This window comes from Protopterus annectens, chromosome 2.part0 (genome assembly GCF_019279795.1).
Source record: "Protopterus annectens isolate FY-2018-M chromosome 2.part0, PAN1.0, whole genome shotgun sequence".
NCBI classification, from domain to species: Eukaryota; Metazoa; Chordata; order Ceratodontiformes; family Protopteridae; genus Protopterus; species Protopterus annectens.
Window position 1 is genome coordinate 898,280,030 of NC_056728.1, and position 26,208 is coordinate 898,306,237.

The 26,208-nt window shown below is 41.0% G+C and overlaps 1 protein-coding gene across 1 annotated transcript in view; it reads left to right on the top strand.

Annotated features, from left to right (window-relative positions):
- RIC1 (RIC1 homolog, RAB6A GEF complex partner 1) overlaps positions 1 to 26,208 on the top strand; it is a 2,584,659-nt gene that overhangs the window by 1,668,930 nt on the left and 889,521 nt on the right. Inside the window, exon 19 of the mRNA XM_044061149.1 lies at positions 19,097 to 19,825. Coding sequence (XP_043917084.1) covers positions 19,097 to 19,825 — 729 coding nt within the window. The remainder of the gene's footprint in view (positions 1 to 19,096; positions 19,826 to 26,208) is intronic.

Consider the following 26,208-nt stretch of genomic DNA (forward strand, 5'->3'; position numbering starts at 1 on the left):
GGTTGTTGTGGATGATGTTTTCATAGAATCCAGTCTGACCCCTGACACCCTCCCTCCTGCTCCCAGGAAACCTGACAGGTACTATAGAGTCCCTGACTCTCACAAATTTCTTTTCAAAAATCCTACTGCTGACTCTGAGATCATCTCACAAGGACGTAAAGGAATCAAAACAACTTCATCTAAGAATCTCACCTGCTCAGATAGGGATTCCCAAGCATTAGACAGATGGGGTAAAAAAGTATACACCTCTGCTATTCTTGCTATTAGAGCATTAAATTGTCAGTTCCATATGCTGAAATATCAGCAACATACCATGGAACCCCTCACTAACACTCTTCAAGAGAAACCTTGATGAGTGGATGGGAAACAGAGAATTTACCCTGGAGATAACTGCAGTGGCTCTGCTGGACAGAGGCACAGGGAACTAATGGCTCTGCGGGACAGAGGCACAGGGAACTAATCTAAGGGGGTGGCAAAAGCCAACACATTCAGGCTAGGCTTATAGATGCCCTCGGGCAGATAGCCTAGTACTTACCTATGAACCTATGAAAATGTCTGGCTCCCGCCATTGCTTTCTGCAGACAAAGAAATTTTCAAATTTACCCCTACTTAGACGACCGCCTGATTCAGGCAGTCAGTCAATAAAAGCTGCTAAAGTACCTGACCTTTGTAAAAGACATACTGACCTCCTTGGGGTATACTTTCAACGAAAAGAAATCCAAACTAGTACCCACACAAAAAATTGTATTCCTGGGAGCAAGCCTGGACACAGCATCTCAGCTGGCATTCCTTACACCAGAAAATCAATCCCACCTGACAGCCTACTTCTCTCAACTAGCCACCAGAACCCAGTTATCTGCAAGGAAAATCCTGCAAGTTCTAGGGTTCATGGCTTCTTGCATTCTACTCATTCCATATGCCAGACTGCATATGAGGAAACTACAATGGTACCTAAAAAGCATTTTGTGTCAGCACTCTCAAGACCTGGAATCTCTTATACCAATAATACCTTGTCTAAGGAAAGATTTTCTTTTGTGGGCATCAGCATGCTACCACAACAAAGGACTTCCCTACTCACAGCCCCACGCCCCCCAGACCCTCACCGCAGATGCATCAGACTATGCCTGGGGTGCACACCTGGATGGCAGGTGCATTCAGGGCCAATGGATCCCAAATCAAATACATCTGCACATCAACCAAAAAGAGATGTTAGCTGTTCAGCATGCACTGACAGCTTTCAGACCCCTACTGTCCCCGGGGCCTCTACTGATCAAAACAGACAACACCACGGTGATGTGGTATATCAAAAAGCAGGAAGGGACTCACTCTTATCCTCTGTGCAGGCTCGCCATGATGCTTTGGCATACAGCCTCAGCCATGCAGCTACACCTGTTAGGACAATTCCTGCCAGGCTCTCTAAACTCTCTGGCACACAACTTAAACAGAAACCTGCTACACCCACACAAGTGGCAACTAGACCAAAGAACCTTCACCCTTGTAACCCAGAAATGGGGAACCCTGGAGGTCGACATCTTTGCCTTCCACTCCAATTATCATCTCAGCAAACTGTGCACTAGGGAACCTCACAGCAAGGCCTGGAAAGTGGATGCTCTATCCTTCCAGGGGGTAAACCTCTCAGTCTATGCATTTCTCCCTCTGCCACTCGTTTCAAGGGTACTGCTCAGACTAAGGGAGGAAAAACCGAGGACAATCCTGATTGCCCCAGACTGGTCAAGCCAGCACTGGTACCCACTGCTGCGCAGCCGGTCACCCCTGCCACCATGGCACCTACCTCAGATCCCAACACTCCTGACCCAGAGGAATGGAGAATTCATGCATCCCCAATTGCAGACCCTCAATCTGTCAGTCTGGCATATTCACTGACCTATACTCAAGCTGCCAGTCTAAGCAAACAAGTTCTAGATGTTGTACGTGAGGCCAGATGCCCCAGCACTAGAAAATCCTATGCTGACAAGTGGAAAAAGTTTTGCATCTGGATCCAGGCTAAGGGAGCCGGAATGGCACAGCCCTCCCTATCTCTCATTCTGGATTACCTGGCAGATCTACTACACAGGGGTCTGTCCTCTTCTATTAAAATTCATGCCTCTACCATCTCTGCTCATTTCAGCACAGAGCCACCTCTTTTCTCACACCCTCTCATCAAACAGTTCCTAAGAGGGGCTAACAACTTGAGACCGTCTGGAAGAGCTTGTACCTCAGCTTGGGACCTAAACTTTGTCTTGGAAAAGCTCAGCCTGCCCCCCTTTGAACATGCAGCTTCAGCAGAGTTAAAATTTCTCTCTTGGAAGATAGCCTTGCTTCTGGCCATCACTTCAGCTAGAAGAGTATCAGAGCTACAAGCACTTACAGCTGTAGAACCTTTCATCATTTTCCATGCTGACAGGGTCTCCCTCAGGACTAACCCATCTTTTATGCAAAAAGTGATGTCCAGTGTTGCACTCAACCAATCCATTCATTTGCCCGTCTTTTTTCCTAACCCACAAAACAAGGGGGAAAGGGTTCTGCACTCTCTAGATGTGCACAGACAGCTCAGATTCTACCTAGACAGGACTAAATATTTTAGAAAAACTGATCAATTGCTACTCAGCTTCACTGCAGGAGTAGAGGGCAAGGCCATATCCAAACAAACAATTTCCAAATGGATAGCACACTGCATCCATTTCTGCTACAAACAGCACAGAAAACCTCCCCGCAAGGGGGTCAAGACCCACTAAACCAGAGCAACCTCCACCTCTGCAACTTTCCTCAGAGAGGTCCCCACCAGGGATATCCTGGAGGCTGCAACATGGATATCTGTTCATACCTTCACCAAACATTACCACCTGCCTATCTTCTCCAAATCCAGGGCAGGCTTTGCCACCGCAGTCTTGCTGGACATCCTAGCCAGCTCCCAGTCTTCTTGACTGCCTCCATCCTTTTCTTCAGCTTTGGGAATCAACCCAAGTGTGATGACTGCAACAGTGAAACATAAAGAACACAGTACAGTTTTGTACACTTACCACAAATGTAGATGTTAGAGTGTATTCACTGTTGCAGTCCTGGTTTCCCTCCCTCCATCCCCCTTGTCTTCTTTCTCTCTCTCTCTCTCTCTCCTTACAAGGAATTTTTGGTATTTACTTTTTACTGGTGGTGTTCTTCCACCATAACCTAGCTCCCTATTGGGGGCTCCTGACAGGGCAAGAAAAACTGATGCAGTGGTGTTGGCTACCTATTTTTATACCACTGACAACCTGATGTCAGTCCTGGAGCAACAGGAACCGATGCAGAAATACTAAGCCTCTGGTATTCAGGCTGACTGAGGGCTGCCCTGGCAGGGATAAAGTACAGTTGTGTACACTTACCATAAATGTAGATGTTCGAGTATATTCACTGTTGCAGTCATTACATTTGGGTAATCTGCTGGCAGGTTGCCCTCATTTGGCCTGATTAACTAAGTCTTGGGTCCTGCGTCGGTTGTTGTCCCTTCTTCCATGATGTCAGGTCATCAGGGATATAAAACATGCAGCCGACGTCATTACATCAGTTTTTCTTGCCCCAGATGTCAGGTGCCCCCCAAATGGGGAGCAAATAAAATTAAAAACATAAAAAATACATCTCCAATCCCAAAAGCGAATACACCAAAAGGGCTTTTAAGCATGGTGAAAGAAAGTAGAGATATAGCCAGAGAAAAACAGGGGGCTGGAGGGAGGGTAACCAGGACTGCAACTGTGAATACACTCGAACATCTACATTTATGGTAAGTGTACACAACTGTACTATGTTCTTAGTGTTTCACTGTTGCAGTCATTACATTTGGGTAGATTCCCAAAGCTATGGTTGGGTGGAGGGAATTATACAGCATTAGGACCAGCTATAAGACCCTGCAGAACAGCAGTGGTAAAGCCAGCTCTGGATTTAGAGAAAAGTTGTAAATGGTAATGTTTGGTGAACGTATGAACTGAGCTCCAGGTAGCAGCTTCTAGAATGGCCCTGGTAGGAACACCTCTGAGAAAGGCTGTAGAAGTAGATGCAGCCCTGGTGGAATGGGATCTGTTCCCCTGGGTGATAGTTTTTCCATGGTGCATATAGCAGAAACTAAATACAATGGCTTATCCATTGGGATATGGTTTGCTTTGAAATAGCCTTTCCCTCTGCCCCTGCAGCAAATGCCACGAGCAGTTGCTCAGATTTTCTTTGAGATTTTGTTCTAAGTAAAATATAAGTTGTCTGTGTACATCCAATGAATGCAGAATCCGCTCTCCCTTGTTCTGTGGATTGGGAAAGAAAGTTGGCAAATGAATGGTCTGATTAAGAGCCACACTGGATACTACCTTAGGCATGAAGGATGGATTGGTCCTGAGAGATACCCTGTCCGCATGAAAAATGATGAAATGCTCCACTGCCATAAGAGCCTGTAATTCGGAAATCCTTCTAGCTGAAGTGACTGCTACATGGAAAGCTGTTTTCCAGGAGAGAAATTTTAAGTCTGCAGTAGTAGCTGTCTCGAAAGGAGGGAGAGTGAGCTTTTCCAATACAAAATTGAGGTCCCAGGCAGGGGTTGGAGCTCTCCTGGGTGGTCTTAAGCTTTTGGCCCCTCTGAGATACTGCTTTAGCAGAGGATGAGAGAAGAGGGGAGATTCTGTGTTATGAGCTGAAATGGCTGAGGCATGGATTTTTATGGAAGAAAAGGACAGACCCTTGTGAAGCATCTCAGTTAAGTATTGTAAAATCTGAGGAATGTTGGGTACTGCTGTGCTTATCCCTTGAGATTGATTCCAGGCACAGAATAATTTCCATTTGTCAGCATAAGATTTTCTAGTACTACGCCTTCTCGCCTCCAAAATGACATCCATCACAGGTTTGCTGAGGGATGCTAAGGATGAATTTAGGTGATTAGCCACGCTGCAAGATTCAAAGTTTGGAGCTGCATTTGCAGAATTTGGTTGTTCTGCTGAGACAGTAAGTAAGGTGTCGGAGGCAGGTGCCACGGTGGAAGGTGTGACGCATTGCGCAGGAGTGGGTACCAGTGTTGGCGAGGCCAGTCTGGAGCAATCAAAATCATTTTTGGTTTGTCTTGTTTGACTTTTAGTAGAACTTTGGAGAGCAGAGGCAGAGGGGGAAAGGCATAGACTGATAGGTTTTTCCAGCTGAAGGATAGAGCATCCACTTTCCAGGCTTTTTTGTGATGCATTCTTGTGCAACATTTGTCCAACTGATAGTTGTGGGATGAGGCAAAAAGATTCTGGGCTCCCCCATTTGCCTGTCAACATGTTGAAAAACCGTGGTTCCAGTTTCCATTCATGTGGGTCCATGAGATTTCTACTTAGTTCGTCTGCCAGAGTGTTCAGCTTTCCTGGCAGGAATTGAGCTTGTAGTTGTACTTGATAGGTCAAGGCCATGTTCCACAATGCCATGGCTAGTCTGCAAAGGGGGCAGGAGTGTGTACCCCCCTCCTTGTTTATGTACCATATAACCGTGGTGTTGTCTGTCTTTATCATTAATTGTCCTGGATGAAGGTAGTCCTTAAAGGCGGTCAGCGCATTCTGTATGGCTAGCATTTCTTTTTGATTGATATGAAGGTGCATTTGATTTGGGCTCCATTTGCCCTGAATGCACTTCCCTGCCAGATGTGCCCCCCAAGCATAGTCTGATGCATCTGTAGTTAGGGTTTGGGCAGCAGGTGGTGGTGTGAATGACAGTCCCTTGTTTTGGTGGCAGGCCTCTGCCCACCATAGGAACTCTAGTTGCAGGCAAGGAATGATAGGAATCATTGTTTCCAGGCTGTGACAATGCTGACTCCATAGACTTTATAAGTATCACTGAAGTTTCCTCGTATGCAGTCTTGCATATGGAAATAGAAGAATGCAGGAGGCCATGAACCCCAATGCTTGCAGTATTTGCCTTGCAGAAAGCGGGTTTTTTGTGGCCACCTGTTTGAAGTAAGTCACAAAATGAATTTGCTTCTCTGGCGTAAGGAAAAGCCATCTGGGCAGTTGTATTCAAGCTTGCACCCAGGAATGTAATTTTTTGAGAGGGTACCAGTTGTGATTTCTTTTCATTTATAGTGTACCCTAGACAAGTTAGAACCATTTTTACAAACGCCAGATGGTTTAGAAGAGTGTCCTTGTTTTCTGCCTGAATTAGACAGTCATCCAGGTGTGGATATATTTCCATATTTCTTTGCCTGCAAAATGCAATTACTGGAGCCAGGCACTTTGTAAAGACCCTGGGCGCAGTAGATAAGCCAAAGGGCAGTGCAGAGAACTGGTAATGCAAGTAGCCTGCTTTGAAGCGGGGATATCTTCTGCAAGATTCCCTGATTGGGCTATGCAGGTAAGCCTCTTTTAAATCTAGAGTTGCCAACCAGGCATCTTTGCCTAGCATAGGAAGTAACTGGTGAAGAGTCAGCATCTTGAATTTTGGAATGTCCAGAAAGGTGTTTAGAGTAGATAGTCCAGAGTTGGACACCATGATTTGTCTTTTCTGGGTACCAGGAAAAGTCTTGAATAGAAACCTTGTCCCTTTTCCTCTTCTGGTACTGGTTGAATAGCCCCCATGCTCATGAGGGAAAGTACTTGTTTCTGGGCCTCTGTCCACTGATTTGGGGGCAGGTGTGGCCATCCGTTTAGAACTGGCAACGTGTGGAAATGAAATCTGTATCCCTGGAATACTATATTTAAAACCCGTTTGTCCAGGGTTATAAGTTGCCAGTTTCTTGCATGAAGAGCCAGTTTTCCCCCCAAAGGGGCGGCTAAAAGGTAAGTGTTTGGTAGGTATAAAGGGAAGTCATTGAGAATGCTTACCATAGGGCGGTGTCTTATTGTTTCCAGATTTGGAAGAGGAGGCACCCCATTGTTTTGTTCTGAAAGTCCCTTGTGACTGAAACCTGGAGCCTTTGGAATGTCTGAGTTTGACTTGAGTGGCTCTCGAAGGAACTAGAAAGGACCAGTTCTTAGTAGGCCAGTGCCTACTAAATCTTGGAGGTTGCACTTGTAAGAAATATTTCACAGTTTGCATGGATTTAGCTTTGTCTTCCATTTTTTTTAAACTTCTTCAGCCTTATTACCAATGAGACGGTCCTGTTGTAAAGGAGCATCCAACAATTTTGCTTTAACATGATCAGGCAGATTTTGCTCTTTGAGCCAAGCATGCCTTCTTAGCACAGACCCAGTTACAGCAGGCCTGCAAGAGGCCTCCAAATAATCAAAACCACATTGCAAAGTATGTTTTCCAACTTGTTCAGCTGAATGCAATAAATCCTGTAAATCTTTGTTTTCCACACAGTCAGAAATTAACATCATTTTCTGTTTAAGCAGTCCTATGATATGCTGTTGATATTTTAGCATAGGAACTTGACAGTTTAAAGCCTTGATTGCCAAGGTTGCAGAAGTGTAAACCTTCTTACCCCATCTATCCAGTGCCCTGGAATTTCTATCAGAAGGGGTAGGATTTTAGCAGTAGAAGCCTTTAATGCCCTTGGGACCCTGAGAAATGGATTCAGGGTCTGCAACAGGATTTTTGAAAAGAAATTTGTGGGAGTCAGGAACCCTGTAGTATCTGTCTGGCTTACAAGGAGCCAGAGGCAGAGAATCAGGAGTCATACTAGATTCTGAAAAAACATCATGAACAATGTCTAGAACAGAAGGTATAGCCAAAGGCCTATGCTGAGGAAGAAGAAGAAAATCCCTAAGTCTCTCTTTAGATTCAGAGAAATCCTGACTTTCCCAGTGGAAATGTTCCCTTAAGGTATGTAAAGTTTCCCCAAAAGAAAAATCCTCGGGGAGAAGCAGAAGGAATGGAATCTTCTGCATCAGAGTCCTCATAAGTAGGTATAGACAATTCCTGGTCATTAGAAGAGTCAGAAGAAATAGAATCCTGTTCAGAAGATTCATAATCAATGTCTTGCCTAGGCCTCTTAGAAGGGGGGGGTTGGCTACCCTTGATCAGAGTAATTAAATCTTCAGCCTTTTGAGCATTTGTTTTTTAGGTATGGGGCCTGCGCATGTGGCCCAGGTATTGTTTATTTAGGCATAGGTCAAGATTTTGGCCTTAGTTTTGAAGAAGGCATTGGTCTAATATACAAATCTGTAGGCCTAAAAACCCCCTCAGAAGCCGGTGCCTGCAAAGTGGCTCCGGACCCATCCAAGGTAGAGACATTCGCAGGTTCCATAATTGAAGCATCTCGCAGCATACCGGACTCCGAATGGGTCTCAGTTAGAGGCCTGTGAATCAGTAGTAGTGTGTATCGGGGGTTGCGAAAGCACCTCAATGAGTACCGGCAAACTGGCGACCTTAGGAGAAGCGTCGTCGGCAGTTTTGGACCACAATGGCCTTGTCTCTCTTTTACTTTGTGTTTTTTAGGTATCCCGGTAGTCGGATTGCAAGCCGATGACATTTCTGGATAATTAAAGCGTGAGCCAAAATATTTAGAACCAAAAAATGTACCGACGTTTGATAGTGCGTTGATTAAATACAGCACAAAATCGACAGCAAGGTACGTTGTGGTCAGGGCCTAGACAAGGAATACAGTACAAATGAAAATCCTTATGAGGTATTTGCTTCCCACAAGTAATGCAGTTATTAACTTTTACTGACATCGGTAAGGAGCAAGAAAAAGTTTCCCCAACGGGGTACTTAGCTTTTTAGTTGAAGACTTCAGATCTGAAACTCGAAAAAGAAAATTTCAGGAGTCGGCCGACCAGCACTTGTGAACTGCTTCTGCTTCGGGCACCGCGCGGCAAGAAAGACTGATGTAATGGTGTCTGCTGCATGTTTTATACCCTGAGGACCTGACGTCATAGAAGAAGGGACAGCAACTGACACAGGACCCAAGACTTTGTTAATCAGGCCGACTGAGGACAACCTGCCAGCAGATTACCCAAATGTAATGACTGCAGCAGTGAAACACGAAGAACATCCCAAATGTGATGACTGTAACAATGAATAGATTCAAACATCTACAACGCTACTCTACTTTCCTTTTTCCAGTGTTCCACAGACTGGATTTTGCTCTTTGCTATCCCTTCTAAAAGTTCCTACTTTTGTATGCCCATTGGCTTTTTGTTATTTATGAAGTTTGTTTATATTTTAATTAGCAGGACATCCATATGGGGTGTGTTGTGTATTCTGCGGAGGTCATGAAAGAAAAATTCAAACAAAGAGTAACTTTTTCGCATCATATACACATGGCTGTACAAATGTCTATTAAACAAAATGGTAGTATAAATATGACATACAGAAGAACATTTGACTTTTCAGATAGCATTTGAGTTTTACATTTACAGAAATATTGAGTAGCTGTGCTAGAAGCAGTTTGTGTTCTGGATGTGAATTCATATGTACATACTAAATAGATATTACTTTGCAATAAAATCACAGTTTGCAATACAAAGGAGATGTAACTTCTAAAGCAGTTCAGTTGAACAGAAAAATGAAAGCCTCTGGAGGTAGTATATGAGTTTGCCATTTGGTAATATAGCAGTAACTCATGGCTGGGTTGGTGTGATTTGGTCACGAGGGTGACCGAGTTACAAAACAAAGCCAACCGTCGGTAAATCTAGCATTATGCACACCCATCCATGGGTTATTGCTATTATACAATGACATCATTTAAGAAAAAAGTTACTTTTCCTAAATAATGTCCTTGTGTAATGGTGCTGTGGTTTTCCAGAACTATTTAGACTTACCAGGGGGAGACAGGGTATAGAAAGTACAAGGATAATTGGGTACGTTACTCTAGTTGTGCATAACATACCTGATTATCCTTGTATTTTCTTTGTATTTCTCTCATACTTCTGAAGTGTCTGTATATTTAAGTTTATTTATATTTTTTAAGAGAAGAAAACTAGAATCTTCGTTGCATATATTAATAGAAGAAAGTCCGGGCCACTGGACGTTTTTCTCTTGGTATATGCCTGATTTACAACAGGCACACTGGTTGAGTTGACCAAATCAGCATGCTCGTTTTTGAATGTTGATAGCCAGTCATTGTATAATAGAGTAGTTACTGCTTTTATCACAGCCATGACGAGCATTGTTACTGGGAACTGTATGTATTGTTGAATTTAACATTATTTCATGTATGTTTTGCTATTAGTAAAGCAGGATGAAATGCTAGCTGGCAAGCTTTCAAGGTGTGTGCAGGGTTTACTGCTGCCTTTATGACCTTTCATGAAGATTAAGGATCTTGCAGACTGCAACAGGTTAAGAAGGGGGAGTGATAGGCATTCAGCACATGACAAATAAGTGTGCACATCTTGCATTCTGACTTAATTGTATGCTGCTTTATCATTTAAGGAAGTTGACTGCTTCTAGCTTATGGTGGTTTCCTGTGCCCATCCTTTCTCACTCGTATGAGTCCTTGTTCCCCACTCCAGATTACTTATTGGCCACAAATCTGTTCCTTCCAAAAAACAGAGAATTCTGTCTGGTTAAGAGACAAATTTAGGTATGTTACCTGAACTAGGGTGTTAGAAATAAGTTTCATTCTCTGTGGTTTCCTATACCTTCCTTGGGCAGAGGTCAGAGTGGGGCTGGAGAATAAGTAAGAACCATGTGGTGGGTGGGGAATGAGAGAGTAGAGTACATAAAGAATTAAACAGGCATATTTAATTGCAAAATCCAGAAAAGATGCTGACTTAAATTGTAGACAAACATAGTTGTGGGCTTTGTTCATACAGGTACAGAAGAAGTTTGCAATTTTATAATAAATTTGTTCCAATTTAGCCAGGCATCCAGATGTTTGCCAGTGTTGAGTATGCAACCAAAAATAACGTGGAAGAGAGCATATGAGCTCATATCTGGTAATAGGGGTAAGATAGTACCCAACTGCTTAGAAAGAAATTATTACATTGCTTTAACTATTGGGCTGATTTTGTTGTCTTCTAGCTAAAAGTGTTTATTTTTCAGAATTGTTCATTGGTATTGAGTTTTGATTATGTAAGGGATATTGTCTCCATTGTTTGCAGAGTAGATATTTTGTAGATGCTACAGAATAAGCACACAGTTGCTTATTCATTTAGTTTTTGCAGTAGTATGAGACGTAGTTGACTAAGCAATTTCCTAATTCAGAAAAAACAGCCTGTAGTTTCTTTTCAGCCATGTGGCAGTTTTGGCTGCCCAAAGAAATACTGCATAGTCTGCATACTAAGCCATTCTGAAGCTCTCAAAGTATTTTGTGTTTTATTTTACTTGGAGATTAAAGACAAGTAGTCCCAGAGCTGAGCTTTGAGGGATTACTTTGATGGTGTCTTTATGTTCCCGTCTGACTACATATTCTGTGTCTGTGAGATAACTGTTAAACCCATTAAGCTGTGCACGTATGAGGTTCAAAAGCTTGTATATGTTTTTCTTATAAAGTATATTTTTTGTTGTTATTCTTTCAAGCCAGTGTTTACATTTGACTTATTGTACTCTACATTTTAGAGGATTTAACCTTTTGAATTACTGTTTGCTTCTTAGATCCAAGAATAGACCAAATATAATTTTATTTTTTCTCCTGCCGTACTTGATCTTGGCAATGAAAAATTCTAAATTTTTGAAGATCAACAGAAAGGGGCTCCTCATGGGAGTGGTGGGAATATATCTGTCAGTGCCTAAGGGGTGGGGGCTGTAAGTTTGAATCTTCATCAGGAGGATTGGCTGGGTCCTAGTTCTCTTATTAGAGGTTTACATTCACCATAGTCTCCTATCCCTTCCACGGGTAAAGCTTATTCTTGATTGGTGCAGGCTGTGTCCCATTCCTGTCCACCATTTGTTCTGGGACGTTGAGGCTTAGGAAAGGTGCACCCCAGCTCTCTTACCCTGTGGGACAGTTGCATTACATGTGGTAGTGTCACTACCACCTTTCCCTCTCCTGATTAACGCTGCCTACAGTCTCCCTGACCTGAGTGTGGGAGGTGGTCCTTTGAGTCACCTGGTCATGGTTGGGGAGGCTCATGGAACTGAGGTTTCTTTTTTTATGGCTTCCTTCAGTCTTGGTTGTGACTGGGTCAGCCCTGCTACAGGAGTCCTCACAGGATTCTTATCAGGGTCTCTGAACTAGCCACGAGAGATCAGATGGTTTCCATTCACAGTAGGACCTTGAGTTAAGGGGATTAGAAGTTAACCCTTAGAGATTTTTGTGCAGTGTCACTGCGGGCCGATCCTAGCTTAGCTTGTTACTGTGTGCATATCTATATGATTGCAAGAGCCACAGTAAGATGCTGGATCCTAGAACATTTGGAAGTGTGTCACCCTCTCCCAGATAGTTCTCTTGAAGGTTAAGTATGAAGACCCCTTTTTGACAAAAAAAAAAAAGAAAATAGAACCTTAGTGTTTCTCTCACTTCACATGGGATAGTGCTTTGTTCAATGAGGCTTTGCAATAGTTAAGTGATTGCTTAACCCTTTTTGGCAGGTAGTCCTGGGGAAAAAAAATCTGGATTCCAGACATCCTTCATGTGAAGCCAGTGTTTGTGGATGTCATCTTAGATTGTAGAGGCACCCTCACGCTGAAGACGTAGCCCTCAGGAGGGCTATTTGTTGTTATCCCCTTGGTCATACATTGTGGAAGCCACCCGTTGGCTGATTTCCACACAGTATCCACAGTTTTTCAGAGGGAGACCTAAGAGTGGGAACATGTTTAGCAGCAAAGCCCATTTCCATGCCAGATTGGAGATTTGGACTGTCAACTATAATTGTAATCTCTCCAGCCTCTAACCCCTCCTATTATAGTATTTGAGAGCCATGTTTAATGATATGTTTGAATGGGAGGTTGAGGAAGACATTGTCCTGACCTTGATGAATGTTGTGCCTGTGGCTCTGTACCTGAGCTACTGCCAGGTATCTGTGGGGATGCTTTGGCTTGGCAGTACGCACAGCTAAGAATATTCCAACCCCCCCCAAGGTACAGTATGAACAACTTTTTGCTTGATGTATTCTTCAGCAGGAGCTGCTTTGTGAGCAAGGATTGCAGTCTTTAGTTAACACATTCTTGGATTAGAGAATAACCTGTACTTCATAGGTTCACCTGAGGTCTCAATTTTCTGAGAGAACACAGTGGTCTCATAAAGACAGCTTATACACAGCTATAGAAATCCTTTGCCTGCTGCGGCCCCAGTTTGGTTGTCTTAGAGGTCCTGGGTATCCATCTTTTCATAATGCAGCCCTGCTTCACTTTAACCTCATTGGTTGAGCTAACGTCTTGGAATTGTTTAAGAATATATATTTTTTTACCTTTCCATCTCCTGTGTTGGTTTTCCATGGTTGACCTGAGGAGCAGGCCCATACTCTGTAGATGATTGAGACTCTGTCCCCTCTTGTTAGAGTCAGGGTTAAGATGGCTTGGTTGTCTGGTTCTTTTTTGTAGTACACTCCTCCTTTATAGGGTATGCATTTTCCCCCCTCCCCTACCCCCCTCTGAGGTCCCAGGGAAGATTTATTTCCATGTTGATCATCCCCTTTTTTTGCTGCAGTGGGTTTTTGGTGTTGGTCTCTTTCTCTCTATAAGAGAGTTCATTCCTGTTGTTGATGAGGTGGGGGTTAGGTTCTCTCCATTCCTAAAACCCTTGGGGGGGGGGCTAAGCCTTGTAAGATGAGAAGTATGCACATCCCCTTTCTAGGGCCATTACTTCTGATTGCCCTTAGTAGGATAAGTTGGTGAGGTTGCCCCACTCAATATAATTTGCCTGATGGTATTCCATTGGGATAACCTGGTCTGGTTGCAAAGACCCATTGGGTTCCCACATAGGGGGTGATATATTTTTAGCAAGTATCCTTACTCCCCATCCCTTATCTGAGAGGGCACCATTTCTTTTTTTTTTTTTTTCCTAATTTATGCATGGGGCATTCCATGCTGTAGTCGTCATGAGTCACTTGTGACTGTGTTGCTTTCTGTTCAGAGGATATCTGGGCATCTTACCTGCAGGATTTGCTGAGGCCTGGGTTTGTTTTCCTCATGGTCGGACCCCAGTGACCTGGAGAAAGATTCAAACCCAGGTTTGGAGTCTTTCTGCCTATTGAAATTATTTTTTCCTTCCTTACTTCAACCATCATCTGCATGTTTCAGTATCAGTGCCTGTGGCTGAGTTTTGGGGGAGAGTAAAGATTGATTGTGTTCACCCCCACAAGCTTACATTTGTCCCCATTGTTAGGAACTTGTAAAAAAACATACCCAGATAATGCTTAATGGAGAGGATAAACCTAGCCAAGAGATCCATTAAGGAGTGTCCTATTTGTAGATCATTTAATGCAGGTAAATCATGTAGATTTATAGGGTCACAGAGAAGTACTAGGCAGTCTACAAATCATAATAAGCCTGACCCTAAACGACATTCAGAAGTTTCCTGCATCTTCAAGGTGGTCAACACAGCATATACCAGTGGAGTATTTGAGGTTGTCTGTCCAGTTGTCTAGGTTTACTTTGAAAGTAGCAAGGGTGCTGCTTTGCCTGACATGTAGTGAAAGTTTGTTGCAGAGGTGGGAGATGCATTGCATTATGAAGTTCTCATGCCAATCTGTTGATGAAGCTTAGTTCCTTGAAACAGTTATTTGAAGAGCTATTTATTTGTACAGGTCTAGGAGTTCAAGGAAGGTTGGATCTTTCTTGACTCATAAGGCTAGATGCAGATTATAATAGTATCTTAGTCATTACTTTTTTTTTTTAGTTTGGAATCACTCTCAATTTGTAGGATATATTTTGACAAGTAAATGCCAAAAGTAACATTATATTCATTAATGGCTCTGATGAGAGGTGAGCAATGGAGAATTAAGATGTCTTTGTATCTAGAGAAAATAGCTTTGGAAATTGAATGAGCCAGATTGCAGGCTTTCTGAACTGCTGTAGAGACATTATGGTTAGAAGATGATAAATAATCAGCAAGAGTGCTTAGATTCCTTATGACAGTGTCTGGTTGGAGGGGTATGTCACCTGTCTGGATAAACTGTATTACATTTTTTCACATGTACTTTGAGACCATCGTTTTTGCACCAGTTGTGAACATAGTGTCAATCGATGTTGGAGCATTGGAGTCAGTGGAAGATCGAATAGCAACTCTGTTTATAGTTGTCTTTAAACACAGATAAGCATAGGGCAAAAGTGTTCGACTGAAGATTTGAGAAACAGATGCCACATAGGAGAAGTCCCAATAATGAGTACTGTAGAGCACCACTGGTAACCTTTTTGCTATCAAAACTATTATGAGTAACTGTAACCATATAGGTTCTTTTGAACCACCAGTTAGCTCTCCACTGTACAACTAACGGATTTATATTCAAATGTACAAGTCTGTCTGCCATATCTAAAAACATTCTCATACTTGACTTTAATACACTCTTCCCTTAACTGTCCTCATTTCACCTCAGAACATGAGCACTCCGTAAACCACAATCAGATAAATTCACATCTCACCAAGAATTTGAGCATCACTGTTCTGTACTTAAAAAGCTAACTGTCTCCCAGTCACAGCTTATCCTACCTATCTTTTTTCTCACTTAACATTGACTGCTCAATATGGCCTCCATTATCTCCTCAGACAGTTTCAGCCTCAGCTCTTACTTGTACGACCTATTCAGTGGAATTGACACATCTTTTACACTCCACAGATCTAATTTCATAAATCAGTTTAGAGAAAAAAACTTCTCAAAAGTAGCCCAGTCTAAATGGAACTAACTTCCAAGTTATATTAAAAAAGAAATCCAGTAAAAATTTTGTAGAAAAAAAGCTTCTTGAGAATCTCAAGAAAGTCTACACCTGCTCAAGCTTTATTAACAAAGATTCAAATGTTCTATAGCTGCACTCTCCAGTTGAAGTCCAGCTGAGGGAAACACTTTGATGTCTTCATAAACAAAAGTAATACTGCAAAATACTCTAACTCAGATTTACTTTGTATATGGATCTTTAAAATGGTTTTCTAGTTATGCATGGAAATCGTATAGTGCATCTTGACTTGTATATTTAAATACAACATGCCTGCTTGTACACTGAGATTGTTCTCTTGTATATAATATGACATGATTGTTGTTGTCCTCTTCCCAGCTGTTAATATGTTGTTTGGGCTTATTCAGATAATATCATCCTGATTGATTTTATATACTCAATGGTACTTGTACTCTGTAGCCTCTGTGCCCAGGTCATGACTGAAAGGTTCCCTGGACTGGTATGTTCACCTGGTTAACAAAATCAATAAATGTAGTAAGTAAATAAAGGGTTATGATTGGGTCTTTGATGTGTTCGAGAAATGGATGCCCAGAAATTCACTTTTAGAGCAAAGCCAGAGAGGTTAATCTTGGCATCCATGTCAACCACGCACAATACTATCGTTCAATTGAATATCTGATCATAATTTTTTGTAGTGCATGGAGATTTATCTGGTCTGTGTATTTATTACTAGTCATATAAAAGTAAGATGCAGGAAAAAGAAAACACTGTGTTGTCTGTATTACAAAACAACCAGTAAAGCAGCAGTGAAGTGGTTGATGTCCTTAAATATTCCCTGTCTAATGGAAGCAGTTTGATTCAAACTAATGGCTATAATGTAGCAGGCAGAATTAGGGATGAAAAGAAGCCATTTCATGTCCTGCTGCTGATGCTTACTTGGCTGGTGCTGTCAAGTTTTAGTGCCAGACTCGGTGTTAACAGTTAATTGTTAATCACCACTCTAAACATTAAGGTCAGCTCAAGCACTAAAGTAGTGTTGAACAAGGAAGTTATTTAACTGTTTTTGGGTATAGTCACTGTATTCCATGCACTGCACTGTGATTTTCCATTCTTGTAAGGGTCCTTGTCTTTGAAATAGTATGGATATTCCACATGCAGTTCTTAACTCCTGAAAGAACCATGCTAGAAGTAATATTGGAAGTGAATGAATTACTAAATGTAAAGGTGGATCTCTTATCAGGTCACAAAAGGGGATTTGATGTACTTATAGGAAGGACTGTGAGTATGACCTTTGTAGTACTTTTCTGTTATTGGGGCAACACTTTAAACGCAGTTGTTGAGCTCCTGAATCCAGTTACTTTTCATGTCTTTTTGGTGTTAATATAACCAGATGTGTGCAAAAATAATTTTACTTAATATTTAAAAAAAATAAGTTATTTTTAAATTTTACACACACCTGGTTAAAAGACATGTTAAGGCACTGGATTTGAGCTGAACGATCATGTTTATAGTGTCTCCTTCCTACACACCAAACAGAGAAATGAAAAATAAGAAATAAAGCAAATCTGGAAAACGTAGGGTTTTCTTTTTACTTAAAATTGTAATACTATGCTTATATTTGCCCTACAAGAGATTGCAATTAACTCTGTCCCTTTAAAGTGCGTTACTATAAATCTCCTGCATGCAACGCTAATTTGTCTACAGCTCATGAGCTGATTGGCTGTCACAGGCAACACCTCTGTCATTTCCCCTTCCCATTCATCTCGCTGGCTTTTTTTTTTTTTTTTGGTAAATAACAATAAGATTCAGAAATAATGAAGGAAAATAAGGGACACTTAAAAAAATATATATTAGTGTAAACTTGAGCCATTGACACATTAAGTGGAACTTCCTAACAACGCTCAATTCCGTTGTCAGGGAAACCATTTGAAAGCAGTAGCTGCTGCTTTTAAAAAAAAAAAAAAAAACGCTTAGTACAAAACAGCTGTTTCTATGATTCCGATAGCATCTTCACAGCTAAAAGATGCCAAATAAGTGTAATTAAAGAATTTCTGTTTCTGGAGCAGGTAAAAGGCTGCATACTCTTCACATTATGAAGAAATGCATTTCTTCTCACTTTTTTGTTATTGGGGCAGCACTTTAAACATGGTTGCTGAGCTACGAATGCAGTATATTTTCATGTCTTTTAAGTGTTAATGTAAACGTGTGTGTAACATAGTTAAATGGATAATATTTAAAAAAGGAGATGTAACTTCTACATTTTACACACACGTTTAGATTTACCCTAAATTTGAAGCTCAGCACCCGCATTTAAAGTGTTGCCCCGATAACGGAAGAGTACCGACTTTGTTTGTGTGTATATGTATTTAACTATTTTTGATTGCTTTCTGGAAATTCTGATTGGGCATAACCTATTTTCTTTGGAGACTTGGGAAGAAACATTCCAGTTATTAAATTATGTATCCATTTCATCACAGTCTGTCATGTCTTGTAAATATAACATGTAAATAGCAACAATGCTAGAATTTGGATGTATTTTTCAACATCAGATTGTTTTTTTTTTCCAGCCTTCATTCCAGAAAAACAAAATAAAAATAAAACACACACATACATTGATGAAGTATACCTTTGAAATCAGTAAAAAAAAATGCCGTTTTTAGATATGGGCATTACTCAAAGTACTGAATCTGTAAATATACTAACTCAGAGATGTTACAAAAGTTTGATGAAGGGCATCTGTACCAATAACTGTTTCCGTTCAGTTTACAGTACTGTGCTAGAAATACTAGTGTAACAACGTGTGCATTAGACTTCAGACTTTTATGATATGTAGTGTGGATATCTGCAAGCTTAACAATGTACAGAAATTAGAGTGTATGTATTGGGCAGGGGAGTACTGTTCCGTTTATTTAATTATGTATGGGGTATTACAGTCGAAGTTCCTTGAGAGTTTGAAATGGTGTGTATTAGCTTTCTAGAGAGAGTGTGTGTGTGTTTGTGTGTGTGTCTGGTCTTACAACAGAAGGGAGATAGTTCTACGATTTGGGACTAAGTTTGTGAATGTGGACATACCATACTTTTGTGAGAAGGAAGGCTTATGAGTTCACGACTATGACGCTTTTAAATGGTTGTGTTTTTGATAATGATTTTGTGCATCTTGCTGGGCTCAATTCTTTGGTGGGTTGGTATTGTGCCTTCTTTTTATGATGCATCTTTAACCGTGAAGCCTATGTATGGACATCAGATTTTGATGAATCATAAGTGTGTTCTGCCTCAACTTGAAGGCTCAGTCGATAAAACTACCTTTGGTGGTGGTAGTTGTCTAGATATTCATTGCATATCTGCCTTGACTGATTGATGTTAATTATGTAAACTTCTGCCAAAAACAGCATAAATAGTTGACAGTTTGCTTCTTTACTGTGCATTTTCATAATCAGTATATTTCTTGGTTTTCTTTTAGCTGCCGTTCTGTGCTCCAGTGGTCTTAGCCCAGTGTGTTGAAAATGTGTGGACTACCTGTCGGGCAAACAAGCAGAAACGTCATTTATTGGAGGCACTGTGGTTAAGCTGTGGAGAAGCAGGCATGAAGGTTTGGCTTCCACTGTTTCCGAGAGATAACCGCAAACCACATTCCTTTCTTTCCAAACGGATTATGCTTCCTTTTCACATAAACATCTACCCCCTGGCAGTTCTGTTTGAAGATGCTTTGGTCCTTGGGGCTGTGAATGAAACTGTACTGTATGACAGTTTGTACATGCACAGCAGCACCACAGACTGTTTGGAGATACTTTTTCCTTTCTGCAGTATTGAAAGGACCTCACAAATCTACCTCCATCATATTCTTCGCCAGCTGCTGGTCAGGAACTTAGGTGAACAGGCATTGCTGTTAGCCCAGTCCTGTGCTTCCCTCCCTTACTTTCCACATGTACTAGAACTGATGCTTCATGAAGTATTAGAAGAAGAAGCTACCTCACGGGATCCAATTCCTGACCCCTTGCTCCCTACTGTGGCAAAATTCATTACAGAATTCCCTCTGTTCCTACAAACGGTTGTTCACTGTGCTAGAAAAACTGAGTATGCACTATGGAATTACTTGTTTGCTGCTGTAGGAAATCCCAAAGACTTGTTCGAAGAGTGTTTGATGGCAAACGATTTGGACACTGCTGCCTCCTATTTAATTATTCTTCAGGTAATTGATTTGTTACACAGTAAATCATCCTTATGCATGGTAGTAACATAAAAAATGGTTGATACATTTTTCCAGAGAATGAAAGCTTTTCCACACACCTGTGTGTTTGTGTGTAAATACATAATGTATGTGCACATGCATGTGTGTGAGTAGATAGCTATATATGTATATATCAGCTTTATTTCATTCATTAGCTAGGTAAGTGAGTTCATCCAATAGATCATTTTCAGCCATGACGATGGTCATAGGCGACCATTAAAGGCAAGCTTTGGTGTTACTATAAAATATAAGGGTGCTTGGCACAATATCGGAGTTAAATAGTGACTCACTTAAGACAGAGCAGCATACTCCAGTCATGATAAACTTTGAAATAAAATTCCTGTAAAAAGATAATTAAATATTAGGTAAAATGCAATATAATAAATATATCACATCATGTGCATATATGGTAGTATATGTAAATATGTAAGCACACATACACACACGTTACACACCTTGCACAAGTGCAAAATGCCAGTAAGAGTGCATGAAGAAGTAAAATATTTCTCAAAGAACAGATCAGCACTCCAGAAGTGAATTATAAATATGATTATTTAATGGTAGATTCCATGCTCCAGCATAAATTCCTCAATACCCATAATCAGAGATTTGCAAACAGCTTTTTTAATGCTGTGGGATGTTTATCACTTACAAACTTCAACATACATGATATGCTTACAACCAGTGAGGAATGTTACTGCTTTTTCAAAAATCAGAAAAAAGAAAAGACTGGAAAAACATAGGTATATCACTGAGAACACCATATAGTACTGTCATCTGGTGTTAGACATCTTTGACCAGAAATGAAACAAAAATGGTGAATAATCTTTTTTTTTAAAAAAAAAAACAGCAAATAATGCACAGCTAATTCTTTATTAGGTTATTTTGATTATCAGTATTAACCAAATGTATACATTTTCAATGCAAGTAAAACAGATGCAACAAAAAAGTACTTTGCTTTTGCAGTGCTGATGTATGTACGTAGCTGTCTGTATTTATATGTATGCATACATGTGTGTGTGTGTGTGTGTGTGTGTGTGTGTGTGTGTGTGTGTGTGTGTGTGTGTGTGTGAATATACTTGCCTTGGTTGAAAAATGCAAACGTCAGCATCCCAAGTGGAGACCACAATACATCAAAAACAGGAATTTTGCCAGTCCACTACACATGCACAATGAAACAACCTCAGTGCATACTTAAAATTTTTTTTTTTTGCAGGGGATTAAGCCCCTTTGCACATCCCATGTGGCAGGCTGCACTTCACCACACCACTTGCTAATTATATATAGTAACTCAGTGACTTCAACTTGGTTGACTGAAGCTTTCTTACCAAAAACAAGCATTTTATTTTGTCATTGGTGGCCACTCCACAAAATTGGTGTGTGACATACATACACACATGTGCGCACACACACACACACACACACATATATATATATATATATATATATATATATATATATATATATATATATATATATATACACACTCACACAGTTCTTAGAGGTGTGGGGAATGATGCAGGGAAGGAAAGCTTTCTACATGTGGAAGCATTCATCACTTACTGTAAACATACATGCATGCCACAGTATACATATTTTTTAATTAAGTAAATACATTTTTTTATTAGAAACTGCAGTCTTCTTTGTGTTTGTTGTAATGTCACCTAAAATAGAGTAAAGGCTAATGTTGAAGTTTTGTGTTAACTTGTAAACTATAGTTAAAAATGCCACCTCTTGATATGGTCAGTTCTTTGTGCATGGTGAGTCCTAACCTCCTTTTGAGGTCTTATACCTTCAGAAGTGATATATATGAACTTCTTGTGTTACTTAGTCTTTTTCTGTGTGAAGTTTTATGGTTTTGAGTTTGTCTTTTGTTGTTGTTTATAAAGTTGACATATAATACTCCTGTTCTGTGGTTCATTGTAAAGTTATTCACTGTTGTGACATATACCCTAAAAAATATGCTGCACACTAAAAATGCAGTGAGTATGACATGGGTTTAAAGTGTAAAGCAGGCTAATGCAGAATGTATATCATGTATGGTAAGGTAAATGAAATATGCATCAGATGCAAGATATACTAGCTAGTTTCACTGTGTGTGAGGTATTAACTGGAAATGTACATTTGTTAAGCATTTGTTTGGGTTTGTTTGTTTTCCTGCCAAGGAGTGTATCATATAACTTATTTCTTTGTAGTTAAAAGCATTCTCTAGAGTCTCCTTGCTCGTTTATCTGTTTAGAACTTTCATTTATAGGCTCACTGCTGCTTTTCTGCTGTGATAAACATCTCTGCAGTTTTTTTCTACCTACGTAGTGTGGATAGTTGTAGCATTGTCCATATTCAGGCTTGTGTTTTGGGCCTAGTTGTTTGTTTGTAGAGGCTGTGTGTCTGAGCACATGTTCCAGGCCATCTTAGTTTAGCCAAAGCCATTCTTGCATTTCAGTGAGAGGGAAGTGTTTGTGGTCATTGGCTGATTGGGGTTACCTGGACTACGGCTTGGAATAAGCACCTCATTGGTTCTTTCAAGCTTTTTTTTAAAGTTGGTTCAGGTTTTAGCTTTCTGTTACTTAAGACGTTAACTTGTTTGTGTTTCTACCATTTCACACTTAGCTAATTGGAGGAAGAGCACTGAGCAAACTGATCTGTGATATATAACGTTAAGTACCCTGTTTTTTTGCTTATTTTACGAGTTATTTATAGCACTTTTATTCTCTGCTGCATACTTTTCTAGCTAGTTTCACTGTTTGTGAGGTATTAACTGGAAATGTACATTTATTAAGCATTTGTTTGGGTTTGTTTGTTCTGATTTCCTGCCAAGGAGTGTATCATATAACTTATTTCTTTGTAGTTGAAAGCATTCTCTAGAGTCTCCTTGCTCCTTTAACTGTTTAAAACTCTCATGTAAAGGCTCACTGCTGCTTTTTTGCTGTGATAAACATTTCTGCAGTTTTTTCTACTTAAGTAGTGCGGGTAGTTGTAGCAGGGTTCCTATTAGATGACTTAAGACGCATTATATCGAATGTGTCTTGGTCGAACTTAAAAAAACGAAAACACAAAATAGTGAAGCGGCTTTTAATCAAATTCTTTCCCAGGGAAAAAATTTGCTTGGAAAGAATTTGCTTGGCCGCTTCTGTTACTTTGCTGTTTTCAGCACTGTAGCGCAATCTCGGAGTTGGTATATTTAAGTAGGGGGTGCGGGGGGGGTAGCTACCACATTGGGGGGTTTGGGGGCGAATCCCCCCACTTTATGTATTTCAATTTTCTTTTTTTTTTTACAGCGACTTTTTTCCCTTGGAAAAAAAATCACTGTTCTGAGCTTTCGCTTACATGTGTTCGATTATTCATTGTTCGCTTTTTGAAGCATTCAGTGATATAATATAGACCAAAGCCATTCTTGCATTTCAGTGAGAGGGAAGTGTTTTTGGTCATTGGCTGATTGGGGTTACCTGGACTACGGCTTGGAGTAATCACCTCTTTGGTTCTTTCAAGCTTTTTTTAAAGTTGTTTCGCGTTTCAACTTTCTGTTACTTAAGAAGTTAACTTGTGAGTGTTTCTACCATTTCACACTGAGCTAATCGGAGGAAGGGCACTGAGCAAACTGATCTGTGCTGTATAACATTAAGTATCTGTTTTTTGCTTATTTTTACAAGTTATTTATAGCATTTTTATTGTCACTGTGTGTGAAGTATTAACTGAAAATTTTCTACATTTGTTAAGCATCTGTTTGGGTTTATTTGTTCTGATTTTTGTTTACCACCCACCCTTCGTATTGGTATCTTGTTGCTATACTTGGTGGCTTTGCAGTTGCCCACTCCTATTGTAAATTTAATCTGGGACACTCATCCCAGTCTAGTGTCATTTTAATTTGGGACACTCCTCTCAGTCTAATGTCATTACCTCATTCTACCTAATACAGGGAGAACATTTGAGAAGGCCAACCCACTTAGTTTCTTAACCTTGAATTATCTTCTGCTCTTCCTTTCTCCCTTTCCATTTTACAAAAAAAAAAATTCTAAGCTTGTTTCCTGCCTTTCCTGTAAGTAGTCTAGTCTAGATACAAATTTGCTATATCCAGGACTGTTTGTAAGTTTCTGAGCCCCCACACCTTTCTGTGTTGGAGGGAAGCCTTCTAGCTTTTCAGTGGGAGTGGTAAGCACTAGGTAGCTTATCTAAAAAAAAAAAAAATGCTTGGCTAGGGTTAAACTATTCCTGGTGCCATAAAATCTGCTCTTTGAATTTTCCCTTAGAACTAGACAGTTTTTTTAGTTTTAGCAATCAAATCTGTTTCTTTGAGCTCAGCACTTGTTCAAAAGTCATTGTAAGCACTAAATAAGCAGATTACTACATCACTCAACTTTCCTCACTTGTCTAGAGGAAAACAGTTTAGTACATAATAAATAAGCACCTATCCAGGCATGTCTTAGGGTCAGCTCCCGGTGTTTTCTCCTGTCTACCTGATGAATGTGGGCATCTTGGGGCAATGCAGCAATTGCTTCACGTACACAGACAACCCTCTCCTCCTACCACCCAACACTGCAACCTGTGAGAGATGCACTTATATAGCCAAATTGGAAGCAAAGCTCTCTTCACCCAAGACTGGACTAGACAGTTGAGGAGAAGGTAAACACTTGCACCACACCACACTCATCACATAGTCCCTCAAAACCTACACCAACAAAGCACACACACACACACACACACACACACACACACACACACACACACACACACACACACACACACACAAACACAAAACACACACCTACATTCACGGAAGCTCTCAATAAAAATCTGCCCAAGCAAAAGGGACCTCCAAAGCAGAAACGCAAGCAACCTCCACCCCCCAACATAACCCAAATGACACATAGCCCACAAACTCAGTCTGCCACTCACCCACAGCCCATAAGGCATAACAAAGTACCCAACACTCTAGTAATAGGTGACTCTATAGTCAGGCACACTGATGTTCCACTCACTAGGCTAAACAAGGAGAAAGTTACTGTCAGGTGCCAGGATCCACCACATAATGCACGCACTCAGGTCACTCCACAACAAGTACAAATATGACTGTCATTGTCCATTTTGGTATGAATGACCTGAGATGTACATGAAGAGAGACATGGAGGACCTGCCCGATCTTGTAGCCGAGGCAGGTGTGACCCTAGCCATGAGTAGCATCCTGCCATCACCCAGAATGATACCACAGAACAAGGACAAAATGATTGACTTCAGCAGTTGGCTAAGCTTCTGGTGTCATTCTAAGGGGATCCAGTATCTATCTGCCTGGGATGACATGATCGATAGACCACGATGCTTTGCCAGAGATGACCTGCACCTGTTGCCCTTGGGATTCTGGATACTGGCTAAGGCTCTTGCCACCCCTATAGTGCCTTCTTTAGGCAAGGTTCAAATGAGAAATTCACCACCATAACAGGTACAAGCAAGCAAAATCTGAGGGTAATGCTACTCAGTGCTAGAAGTCTAAACCTCAAAATGCACTCACTCGAGGCACTCCTTAAAATGTAGAGCATCGACATCTGTGCAGTGACAGAGGCCTGGTTCAAGGCTCCAGAGAGCATCCCTGCATTACAAGGCTGTAATTCATACCACACCTTACGGCCACCTAACCTGGACCGAAACACTGAAGGCGGAGGCGTGTCCATATTGATTAAGGATATCCACACTTGCCCAGTGTAAATGCATCTGAGATTATCCAAGTGCAACTAACTCTGAGCAAGGCCACAATTCCAAATTGTAGCATGGTACAGATCACCCACCATGCCCCAGGATCCCCACTCCTCATTTCTTGATACACTGGAAAATAGTACAGTGCAACCTAACACTCTAATAATGGGCAATTTCAACTACCCCACCATTGACTAGGAAAACTACTCCTGTACCAACTGTTTTGCTCAACGTTTTCTGGAATTCCTAAATTCCAACGCCTTGGATCAACTTATCCACACCCCCACCAGGGGCAGCAATATCCTAGACCTTGTCATTACCAACATGGGCAATCTGTGTTCCACACCAGAGGTCAGTTCCTCATTGGTAAGATCTGACCACAAGCTAATCACCCTAGACCGCCACATCCCGCCCCCACCCCCCATTAGGAAAACCACCGTAAAAAATTTCTCCAAAGCCAACTTCATGCTTCTTAAGACAGATGTGGTAAACTTCACGACACCCATGCAGATGGACTGCGGAATCCTACACAAATGCACTTTATAAGCACTTACACGAGTGCATCGATTGTGTAATCCTCAACAGAACCAAGATGCTATCTTTCAAAAAAATTAAGGTAATCTGGTGGTCCCCTGCCATAAACAAACTCTGCAACAGAA